The sequence below is a fragment of the Aphidius gifuensis genome, linkage group LG5 (genome assembly GCF_014905175.1).
Source record: "Aphidius gifuensis isolate YNYX2018 linkage group LG5, ASM1490517v1, whole genome shotgun sequence".
NCBI classification, from domain to species: Eukaryota; Metazoa; Arthropoda; class Insecta; order Hymenoptera; family Braconidae; genus Aphidius; species Aphidius gifuensis.
The window spans coordinates 11,220,189-11,232,935 of NC_057792.1; the positions used below are offsets into that span (position 1 = coordinate 11,220,189).

At 30.1% G+C, this 12,747-nt stretch overlaps 2 protein-coding genes across 3 annotated transcripts; one reads left to right on the forward strand and one right to left on the reverse strand.

The window, feature by feature from the left end:
* Window positions 1-3,820: 3,820 nt before the first annotated feature.
* LOC122857591 (tRNA pseudouridine(38/39) synthase) lies at window positions 3,821-6,265 on the forward strand. Of its 2 annotated transcripts, none has more exons than XM_044159842.1 (6): window positions 3,821-3,949; window positions 4,149-4,276; window positions 4,584-5,149; window positions 5,224-5,515; window positions 5,592-5,731; window positions 5,818-6,265. In XM_044159842.1, exons 1-6 carry the CDS (start codon window positions 3,929-3,931, stop codon window positions 5,895-5,897), a joined length of 1,227 nt encoding a protein of 408 aa, XP_044015777.1. In that variant the 5' UTR covers window positions 3,821-3,928; the 3' UTR covers window positions 5,898-6,265. The 2 variants fall into 2 exon arrangements, with proteins under 2 accessions (XP_044015777.1, XP_044015775.1); XM_044159840.1 differs by having other exon boundaries at window positions 3,826-4,061.
* A 3,262-nt stretch (window positions 6,266-9,527) lies between these two features.
* Window positions 9,528-12,300, reverse strand: LOC122857598 (phospholipid phosphatase 6). Its single transcript, XM_044159854.1, has 4 exons — window positions 12,124-12,300; window positions 11,908-12,045; window positions 11,656-11,755; window positions 9,528-11,394 (listed from the first exon to the last, which is right to left on the reverse strand). Exons 1-4 carry the CDS (start codon window positions 12,130-12,132, stop codon window positions 11,000-11,002), a joined length of 642 nt encoding a protein of 213 aa, XP_044015789.1. The 5' UTR covers window positions 12,133-12,300; the 3' UTR covers window positions 9,528-10,999.
* Between the last annotated feature and the right edge of the window lie 447 nt (window positions 12,301-12,747).

Here is a 12,747-nt window from a genome sequence, read left to right on the forward strand (position 1 = left end):
TTTTTACATATTTAGTTAACAAACTAGAAGTTTAGCTATATAAAGAACAATATAAATATTGCACTGGATGCAATACAATGTTTGGTACATTGAGTTTTTAATGAGCAAATTATAGAATAAAAAAAAAAAAAAAAGAAAAATAAGTTAAAAAAAATATGTAACAAAGCTTAATATGTATTTTATTTTTTTTATAATTAATCATTTGTTTATGTATTTTTATTATTTTAATCTTCTATTAAGATCATCTTTAATATGTACACACACACACACACACACAGTTCAAAGAAAATAGACGACATGGGGTGCATTCCTTTAATAAAAATTTTTTTTTCGTTTTGCAATTTCGCCCTGTAATACCGGCCAAAATTTTATAGGAAAAAGCTGTTTCTTGTAGTGGCAGTACAGGCACATGACATTATTTTTTTTGGCTTCCAATTATTAGATGGATAACTGTTCAATGTTAATATCAAACTGAAATAAATGAAAAATTGACTTGTTGTGATTGTTTGTTATTGTCACATAGCTCGTACCACACATTATCGTAAACTGTAAAGCCTGGAATATTGCATAGAGAAAAGCTGTGTTCGATGGTCGTCTCGGCTCAGTTCCGTCTAACTTACGGCTCACTTATGGCGCTAGCGACGTACGGTTGTTTGAGGAACTACAAAGGCACAAAATCTCAATACAGGTGCTTATCTATATCATCACTGTATCAATGCTTCAATAAATATTGTTTATTTACTTTATGCAAACAGTGTCATCATAATAATCTATTACAATGAGTTGATAAATATATAATCAAAATGAATATAGAAAATATAATTCAGGTGAGAGCAAATAGTGAATGAAAGAAATAAAAATGAAAATACAAATTTTGGAGATGGAATTATTATCTGTGCTATTGAACAATAATTTTTTATCTTTCATACATAGGAAATAGATGAAAACAATCAAAATAATATTATGAACTCATTTTGTTATTACAAAATTAAAGTTTTAATAAATAACAATAAATTTTGAAACGACAACGAACAACAACAACAATCGTCATTTCGTCAATCAACAATATTTATTGGGGCATTGATACAGTGATGATATAGATAGGCACCTGTATTGAGATCAATTGAGATTTTGTGCCTTCGTAGTTCTTCAAACAACCGTACGTCGCTAGCGCCATAAGTGAGCCGTAAGTGAGACGGAACTGAGCCGAGACGACCATCGAACACAGCTAAGGCAAATTTTTTACAATTTAGGGCTTTTTTTTGCCGGTGATGGCGCTTGTCAAATTTTTTTTATATAGATTTCACATACAAAAGCTCGGCTTGCGGCCCGGAGCGCTAGTTTCGGTTACACCGTTCAGGGTGAACATCCAAAAAATAAAGTCTCTTTCAGCTCATTTAGTCCGTAATAGGGATATTGAATGTTGGTAAATATCCAGTTGGCACTATGTCCGACTTGAATACTTTACGTAAATCAACTTTTCCTATTTACATATTAAACTATTTTGCTTTTATCCGATCTAATGTTATGCCACAAGATGAATGATAAATAAGATATATTTATTATGTTTAAGAGTTATAATTTTCGATGATATATTTTTTTTTATTTTCTCGTATTTTGTAATAATAAATTTATGACACTATGTATTTCTATTAATTAGCATATTTTAATTTTTTAATTTTTTAAATTCATGTTATTACGATATTTATCATAATATATGAGTCACCTTTTAACGAAAAATAATATTCAATAATTATACCGAATACGATAAAAATCACTAGTAATTTTTTACGAGTTTGTGTCTATGAGTTTGTGTCTATTCATCGTCTGAAAAATAATCCGTCTTATACTTATATGTAGAAATAGATTACAGACAACAAATAATCAACGGTAAAATCTATCGTAAAAAAATTGGTTCATCCATATACATAGAGTACTCTTATTATCAAATTCCGCTAGTATGAATGAGCCAAAAACGATTTTATTCAAATGTATATATAGCTAATTCTACTTTTCTATATTAAAATTATTGTCCGTTTGATTGATATAGCCGAATAACAATCTATGTATATTATTTTACAACCTCTTTCTGTTTTCAGATTCAATCAGCTAAGCCGATCAATAGCTTTCTGAAGTTGTATCTTTATTGTCTAATCATATATTCATTTGTTCTATATTTTTCGCAATGTATTTTCTCCGTTTGAATATATTAACCATTATAGAGTTTCTGAAATTTAATAAAACTCTAGTGATGATTCCATCATAATTATGTAACACTAGATTTTTACAATGCTCAGATTTGCATTTGTTATTAAAACGAAATACTAGAAATCCTGATTCATCCGCAAAATTAATCGATAAATAGGGCCCTGTTTTACTAACTCTTTTGGCACAAGATGGCGACACCATTCACATTTATTTAAAATTTATGTTTGTTATTATTTATAACATAAAAAATTTTTTATTTACAATTTAAGGCTATGTATAATAATAATAACAACAACAACAACAATAATAATAATAATAATAATAATAATAATCGTAGAAAAACTGTACGCCTAAAATTTCTGCCTCATCGACGGTATTTTTTGGGTGATAAATCATACGGCGGATGAATCAGGATTTTCACACTTTGGATTTTGTAGAGAACCGTATAATGAAAAACCATTATGTACATATTTGTATTAACGTTGCATGCACACAAGCGGTCAATAATCTGATTATATTATTTTCACTTTTGACTATTGTTTATTCTTAAGATTGAAAACTTTAACGACTCAGGGTGAGAGATGATTTTCAGTGTCGTATGGCTATAAAATTGGTGTAACAATACAATAGGCCTAAGGTACAATTATACGATGCTTAAAAAGTTCCATAGCATTTTTATAGAATTGTTTATTCGGATTAACTTTTTTGATTGTGCACAAAAAATAACAGCTTCCTATTTTCGAAAATTTGGTGTAGAAATAGAATATTAATTTTATTGAAACAATATTTGCGGACACATAACTATTTGGTTGTTAAGTGCAAATTCAGAATTCTATTTTATTATCGTTTATAAAGTGGCATTTAATTCTTTATCAATATTTATTAAAATGATAAAAAGTTGTAGAATAAAATTCGCTTTTATCACCAACTCGTATTAAGAGAATCAAAAGTTTAGTGTGATAATATCATATATTTTCCAAATATATGAACAAAAAAAAATTATACTTTTATCTAATAATATTTTTAGTAAATATTATCAACTCACATGAAACATAATTTTTTTTTAGTAAAATTCAGTAAACGGCAAAAAAATGTTTATCATTTTCAATATAATGCAAACAACAATATTCGGAATCTCTAAATTCGTCCTAATCTAATTTATGAATGATAATTATATACGTTAATTAATAATTTCTATTTTTAAGAGTTCGGCCCAACTTAAGAAAAGTTCATTTACGAAGCTTACACTTCAGAATTTGGAAAGATCCGCTAGTTGGCTAAAACATTACGGCGGCAACTTGTTCTAGCTCACAATAGATGGAATCGCAATATTATGTCAGAAGGACTTTTTCATTTACGGTGTTTTCTGATTCCCGAGGATTGAGACATGGCGCTGCAGGCCGCAAGCCAAAAGCTCTACAAGCGCCGCCAGTAGAGGAAAAAAGCCCTAAATTGTAATGCCCTGTGAATTGGACTGCCGTAAGTGAGACGGAACTGTATTCAGAGGATGTTCTCATTAGGGCTTTTTTTTTCCGATGGCGGCGCTTGTGAACTTTTTATATAGATTTTACATAGAAAAGCTTCACAAGCGCCACCATCGGAAAAACAAAGCCCTAATGAGAACATCCTCTGAATACGGGTGCTGAGCCAAGACGACCATCGATTGCATCGAACACAGCTATTAACTGGCTTTCCTGGCTCTCTTTACGACACGACGCCAATGAACACACGTGTTTATTTTGTAAGTTTTATCCATATTTTATCAACACAATATAAGTATGGAGAATATCGTACAGAAAAAAAATTCCAAAAAACCGTTAACTAAGAATGACCTCGAGCTTCTTGACAAAAATGTGAGGCCACGTTTTTTTTACTGTTGAATTTAATTTCACTACGTCCTAGGTTAAAAATATTTTATACATATTATTCCATTGTTCCAGGATCTTATTGATAGAATATTGCAGTTGGATTCACATATTATACAATTAAAAAATGTAATCAAAAAATCTGGTGAGAATCGCAAATCTGGTGCGTCACAAACATCTGCAAAATCTTTCAATTTTTCCCAGTAAGTTACTAAATTTGATATTTAAAAATAGTTTCTTATATTAGTAATAATTGTGTTTTTCTCAATTAATAATTGTGTTTATCTTTTGGTTCACCTTTGACTTGATATATGTACTCATGTATAATAAACGATATCAGACATTCAAAAGTACATATACTGATCATTTGCTGCATAGATCCAAGTATTATATCATGCATAGTCGATAACATCATGTGAATTTTTTCTGCATATATTAACTATTAATCGAAATCTTTATAACATTATATTTGATATTTTGACATTTATATTAATTAGTATTGTTTTCTAGAAAATCTAAGAGACATATCCTACTCAAGTTTTATTATCTTGGTTGGAATTACAAAGGATTTGTTGAACAAGAAGATACGATAAACACAGTAGAGCATCATATTTTTGAAGCTCTCAAAAAAAGCTGCTTAATTGAAAATCGTGAATCGTCTAATTACCATCGATGTGGTCGAACTGACAAAGGGGTCAGTGCGCATTCCCAAGTAATATCTTTAGATGTTCGAAGCGTATTAAAAACCGATGATCAGCACAAAGTTAACGACGAGTTACCATACAGTAAAATATTAAATAGAATACTTCCTGACAGTATAAAGTGTATAGCATGGGCATCGGTGGGATCAGATTACTCAGCGAGATTCGATTGTAAACATAGAACATATAAGTACTTTTTTCCTCGAGGAAATTTGAATATCGAAGCTATGAGAAAAGCAGCAAGTCTACTGATAGGGCTTCATGATTTTCGAAACATTTGTAAAATGGATGTAGCCAATGGAGTAGTGAACTTCAAACGAACAATTGTTGATGCACAAATTATCTGTTCAAACAATGATCAATCAATAACTGCAGGTGCGTTATCCCTATAACAGTAATTAGTTAATTTATTATTACTTCAAATTGAGTATCACACGATGTTTGTGTAGGCTATGACATGTGCTTCTTAATCATTAAAAGTAAAGCATTCCTTTGGCATCAAATAAGATGTATCATGGGAATACTTTTTCTCGTAGGCCAAGGAAGAGAAAAATCTGATATTTTTTCTCATTTGTTAAATGTTGAAAAGTGCCCACGTAAACCTCAGTATAGTTTAGCTCATGAATTGCCCTTAAATTTATTTCACTGTGACTATGATGATGTCGATTGGTTCTACGATGATCAAGAATTACATGTTGTTATCAAAAAATTACAAGAAGATTGGACAATGAATTCCATAAAGCAAGTTTATTATTTAATTTTTAAGTTTTTAGTTAAATTAAAAAATAGGTAACAAATATTTCTTTCGATCAAACAGGAGTGCGATGACGAGGAGTATGCTTCAAAATCTTGAAAATCTTACCAAAAATAAAATCAGTTCAAATAATCAAAGTGATTGCCTGATTCTAGGCGTCCATTCAAAATGTTACCAGCCATTGATGAAGCGAATTACTTGTGGTCAGTATGAGTGCCGTACTGTTAGAGTATTTTAAGTAGGATTTTAAAAGTTAGTTGAGTAACATTAATTAAATTGGTTGTTGCAGAAAGCCTCGAGAATCGTATCAAGCATTTTGAGAAAAAACAAAGAATCAATATTAAAAATGTGTTAAAAGAAAATGAATAAGTCTAAGACAACGTTGCTGTTTAATTTCGGTTGAAACGTAGACCTTACAGATCATAATAGCTATAAAGTTGATCACATAAAAATGATACGAGCAACTATTAAGAATACCTGTCCATTGATAGAATGGAATAACTGACGATGAATGGATAGTTTTTATTCAAGAACATACGCAATATTAAGAATGTCATTTGTTTAATATGGATCAACTGGAAATTTTAAAACTTTAAATTTCTATCAATATCAAAACTGCAAATAATTTTCTAACCCAACTGCGCATGATCAGAAATTGCTTACGTTCCGTTAGACTCCTATTGGTTCTCTTTGATAAGATATTTTCATTAAACGCATAATAAATGATAATGATTGAATAAACTGTTTTTATTGAATGACAACTCCAATTTAAGAAATTTAATAGGTGCGTTCTTTCGTCAATTTTTTGTTGGCGCATCATGACCACGCATTTGCGCAGAAGTCGAGAGTCAAGTAAAAGTTTCAAAGTGTGTATGTGTGCGTTACTCACCCACTGAAAGATATTAAAACTGCAGTCCAATTCACAGGGCATTACAATTTAGGGCTTTTTTTCACCACTCACAGCGCTTGTGAAGCTTTTGTATGTAAAATCTATATAAAAAAAATTTTTACAAGCGCCATCAGCGGCAAAAAAAGCCCTAAATTGTAAAAAATTTGCCCCGTGAATTGGACTGCTGGAAGCCGAACTTCGTGTCGCCGAGAGAGAAACTCAATGGTTGGCCTGTTGTCCTTGTCGGTACAGTCGTTGACGTGAAGGCCCTTGACGACGTCAACTATAATTGGTTGAGACTACTGAAATATAATGTAACTTTTATACCGTGTAGTACTAGTTTGTTTTAACGTTGACGGTACAAGATTTAATGTGCGCATGCGTGAGTGAGAGGGAATGCCAACCAATATATTGCTATCTCTGGCGACACTCCGTGCATTGGCTAAGCATAGGAGTTCACCTTCCAGTTTTATTATATTTCAATGTACTCACCCTTAAAAACAATTAAAAACTTACGTGTGTTACGTACTGGTATTTTAATATTTAAACATATAATTAATTAATAAATAATATTTGGTAAATTCAAGGGATATAGAACAATATCGAGTAGCACATAAATTTTTTCTTTTTATTTTTAATAATTATATTTCACTTTTAGCATCATGGACATTTTTTTTATTTAAATATTATTTACTTTTTCAACATAAATTCTCATTTTTTACCTTTATTTTTCTTAGCCACAGTTGCACTTTTAATCAGCAACTCTATATTTAACATCCGTTGAATTTATTAATTATTTAGAAATATATCTCAGCAACAATTAAATGCTGACTATCATGAGAACCATCAATTTTGATTGGTCAAAGATGTTACCACCTAAGATCATCCCTACTTTTAATTTAAATTTTTATGGGAATTATTATTTATAATTTTTAAGGAGCTTCACTCTTGCGACAACTTTCGTTCTATTCAAATCATTAAAATTAAATTAAAATTCAAAATTAAAATTTAAAATCAAAATCAAAATTTAATCAAACACATCTGATAAAAATTAAATAAATAAATTGAACTTTTACGTTTTGAATAAATAACATTTTTCGAGTGAATTTAAAATTAATTAATATTCGTGATAAATTATTATTTCCTGTGTTATTTAACCTTCCATAATCTCATATAAAACATTATTGACTGTGACATTTCTCCGGGGTGTTGTTTTCTGTGCTTTGAGTTCATTTTACGTTTGGATTATTCGAGACTATCAACAACAACAGGCGACCATCCAGATTGACACGCTCTCAACAACAATTGTTTCGAATTATTCTTACAACAAAAGGTAGATCTACATTTATACACATTCCCTCCTAACCCGTTACCCTGTAGGGAATAACAAAATAAGATGATTTTTAATTATAACGTGAAATACCAAGTTGATTTATTATAATTATTCTATGATTATTTACTTATTAAATTTTGGCTTTAAACATTCTTTCTTTTTTTGTTATTTCATAGTTAAATTTTAATTTTTCAACTTGGCACGTAACACGTGCTTTTACAGCTTTTGCGCAAATGCGCGGTCATGATGCGTCAACAAAAAATTGACGAAAAAACGCACCTAATGCCTGTTAGGTTAGGACAGTTTCACATGTAATAATATCTAGTGTAGAGGCGCTTTAAATGTATGATACACGGGTATCATACTTACTCAACACTCATGGTAGAAATAAATTTTTACCATGCTCAACACTGGGGAGCGTTCGATAGCTGGCCGAGGCCAAAAATTCGGCCAATTTCTCATTATGGTTTATTTCATATGTTTGTAGTGTCAGCACTGCTACATTATAATTTCGAATATTTAAATGGGATTTCCTCGTGGTGAGTTTTCGATTTATCAAGTTGTCTTTCTGTTGGCCCAGGCCGAGGCCCTCGGCCAGCTCTCGAACGCTCCCCAGGTCTCTAGTCTTCTTGAGGTACGTTTCAAAACCTCGTTCGGTTCGGTATATCAAGATAGCGGCGATTTAAATCAAATATATGAAAATTTTAAATTTTAATTTATACTTTTCTATATTAGTGTCAGTTAATGTATTTTTAGTAGAGAAAGAAGAATAATATAAGTTAGTTATTTTTTATTCTAATCAATAATAAGTATAAGTGATTAATTTGTTATTGCGATGAAAAAAAATGGCAAAAAATACACTGAAATTCGCCATCTTGATATACCGAACCGAACAAAGGTTTTGGAACGTACCCCTGGATTAACCAAAAAGACTTTAATGGGTGCATTCCTTCAATAAAAAATGTTTTTTCGATTTGCAACTTCGCCCTGTAACACCGACTAAAAACTAGAAACAGAAACAACGACAAAAGTGATAAATTTCTCTATGCAATATTCCAGGCTTTACAGTTTACGATAATGTGTGGTACGAGCTATGTGACAATAACAAACAATCACAACAAGTCAATTTTCTATTTATTTCAGTTTGATATAAACATTCAACAGTTATCCATCTAATAATTGGAAGCAAACAAAATAATGTCATGTGTCAGTACTGCCACTACAAGAAACAGCTTTTTCCTATAAAATTTTGGCCGGTATTACAGGGCGAAATTGCAAAACGAAAAAAAATTTTTTATTAAAGGAATGCACCCCAGACTTGTAAAAAAGACATTTATTTATAACAATAGCACTAACTATTAATAAACAATATTAAATTAATCAATTTGAATGACTTTTAGAGACTTTTGTATTATTATAATTAATTTTTCGCGTGAAAAAAAAAAAAAAACGCATCAATCTCTGGAAATACAAAAGCCAGAGTAAAACCAGACAAAAGCCAGAGCAAAGCCAGAGTAAAGCCAGACTTGTGAAAAAGACATTTATTTATAACAATAGCACTAACTATTAATAAACAATATCAAATTGATAAATTTTAATGATTTTTAGAGAATTTTTTATTATTATAATTAATTTTTCGCATATTTTTTGTATTGTCACGAATCGATGTTTTTTTTTTTTTTTTAAGCGAAAAATTAATTTTAACAATAAAAAAGTCTCTAAAAGTCATTAAAATTTATTAATTTAATATTGTTTATTAATAGTTAGTGCTATTGTTATAAATAAATGTCTTTTTTACAAGTCTGGCTTCACTCTGGAAAAGGTCTGGATTTACTATTGCTTCACGCTAGGGATTTTTGTGTTTAGCCGATTCAAGTCAACCTCAAAACGTCAAAATCTGTCAACTTTTACATTACTTGTTATACTTATATTTATCTCTTTACATCAATATTATTGCTAAAAATAAGTTCAATAATAATTTAATCTAAATAATATATCCATATAAAGCCCAAATTTACGTTTGATATCGTTATTATTCTGTTTTTATTATCTCTGGCTTTGCTCTGGCTTTGGCGACAAAAGCGATATCGTTTTCTTCTGGCTTAGCTCACACCATTTCCGCCAGGGGTACCATATTTTTCCAGACTTTTTATAAAAAATACAGAAAAGTACAGAAATTTTTATTCATTTTTTTTTTGCCTTTTTTCCCTCAATATTCTGTACCAACAGATGATATATAAGTAAAAACCGTTGGAAATCTTGACGTTGTTTACACTTGCATGCATACAAGTGTGTACAAATATGTTATACATGTATTTGTGTGATTCGTATGCCAATGCATACATGGTCACTGATTCATTTTTATTTTTCAGTGTATGATAATTAAAGATAGTGTAAAAAGTTTAATTGATTGTAGAAAATAAATAGTGGTATTGGGGAAGTTATTTTATTTTAAAATATACTGTTATTTTTTTTTTTCATAATTTTTTGTTTTGCAATATACGTGTATCATTTCATTTATTTAACAGGATTGGTCATTGTGCATTAATTATCGTGATTTATAAATATATGTATAATTTAAATTAATACATGAAAATTAATTGAGTTTTATTAGGTTAAAAAAACTTGCGTATCACATTAATTTATATATGCTAAGTAATCTCTTTCAATAAATAAAATTTATCGTAATTTTTTTTATACGTTATTCATGTTATGTGAATTAATTCAAATTGATTAAAATCGAAATTTTAATTCAAAACTTCATTAAACGATAGTCTAAGATAAGTAAAAAAAAATAAAAATTCAAAAACTTTTGATCGAGGGGATGGCTTGGTTGATCTCAAAAAATAATAAAACCGCCCTATACCCCTGTGCTTACCTCCAAAAAATTAACAACTTTAATAATTTATTATAAGTAAACAAGGTCATCTAAGACAAAAATGAAGTGTAAAAAAGATATTTTTTGCATAGAATTGCTTTATATAAATTATATTGGTCTCCAATTATTTTGACTTTGCTCTGATAACGCCTTCAGATCAATATACTTCAAAAAATTTCCACAATTTTTGATAAATTTGGACAAATATTGACTCGAAGGAACAGTTGAATTCGGCAGTTTGATTATTATTGACAAAAGTTTATATAATTATTTCTACCTGGTCCTTTTTTTTATATCTTCAATCATATTATTATATCATTTAAACACAGCGATTTTCAACGGCTATAAATTTTTTATTTTAATTCATTCAGTCATACATGAAATTCGCCACCATCAAGTTTTTCATCGGTGATCCAGGATACAAATTCGACACACGTTGCCCGTTTTAAGTATATCATATTGATAAAAAAACCTTCCATGATGCCCAATGAAATTCCACAGATTATGTCCAGAAAATAATGTTTTCTCAAAAGAATTCTCGATAAACATATTGATATTGTCCATGAAAAAAATGTAAGTATGAAGACTGAAGAAACGGGATGAATGCTGAAGAAGAAGAATGTTATTAATGACGCCCTCGAAGCATGACCAGAAGGAAACGAAAATTTGTCGGGTCCTAGTTCAAATGAGTTTTTATTATCAGAAGGTCGTCGTCGGCGTGTTACAGCTTTTAATATCGCTACTGTCAATATGTCGAACAACAATCCTTGAACAAATTATAAAAAGTACGTTACTGGTTTTCATGAATACAAGACAAAGCTGGTGAAGCGAAACGATTGAATATTTCGTTCTCAACATTGTTCACTCAAAAACGCTGTGTATTTACAGCTATCAGTAAATGATCATGAATTCCAGCATTTATTCCGACTGAACGTTAGATGTGTATTTTCATACAATCCAAACAATTTTAATAAGTCACTCAAGTATTCGTATACGTATTTCATTGGAGAAAGAAATTTATAGTTACCTATTAATAAATTAACTTGCATTTGATACAAATTTTTGTTGTTTGCAATCCATATAAAGGCTAGCCAGCCAGAAAGCCAAAGTAGTCCATGCCCTGAAACCTACACTTACTGTTTTAGTATATGAACAAGTTACAACGCTACAGGCAAATGCATTGTAATTTTCATTAGAGTACGTTTACGTTATATAAATGTTCTTTAAAATATTTTAGAACTTTCGAAAACTACGTTTAAAATTGTACTCATTAACTTACTTCTAAAAATTTATAGTAAATTTTGATTTGTCTCAAAGGCAAGAATCGTTCAGTTTGATTGACAAAAGCATCAGTTAAGTGAACATCAGTTGTCAAAACTTTTTTTAGCAAAGATGGTATTTCTCTCCGTTCTGTTTTCTGTTTTACAAAACAATGTTATAATACACTTCTGTGAACTAAATGTAACTTACAAATTTGAAATATTTTTAAATTTACCATTTTCATTCTATGGACTGAATGGGGGTTTTCGGTGGTATTTGGTAATCACTGGTTGGTGTACTTATGTATTTGTATTTTGTACTTATGTACTTGAATCAGGGCCCTGAGGACTGGGGACCTGGGGACCGTTCGACCACGTTTGTGATGGCAATTCGTCGGTGTTAAAGGCAAGAAGACTAAGGAGCCTAGTGATAGGCAAATGGGACAAAATATGTTGTATAGAGCTTCTCAAGCCAATTTCTGATTGTTCTCACGTAATGCTAACTATTTTTAATATTGACCAGTTTATTATTCGATCATCAAATGTCGAAGTATCAGGTTTATCAATTTATTGATTACATTTACTGTGATGATGATCGATGTAACGAAAATTAACAAGTAACATAAAAATATTATGTAATAAAATCATATAACTTGTGACAATAAATTTGGCATTATTACATTTTCATCTGAGCATCACGCGATTTTTGAGTTGCTGACTTAGATAATACAGCATGAATCATCAAAATTATTGTCTTGCCACATCTAGTTTTGTTCACTATTGACATTATCAACAATGTTTGATTTATTGTATGAAATAATCAAATTATATTCTTGATATAGTTACATTGTTATATCACA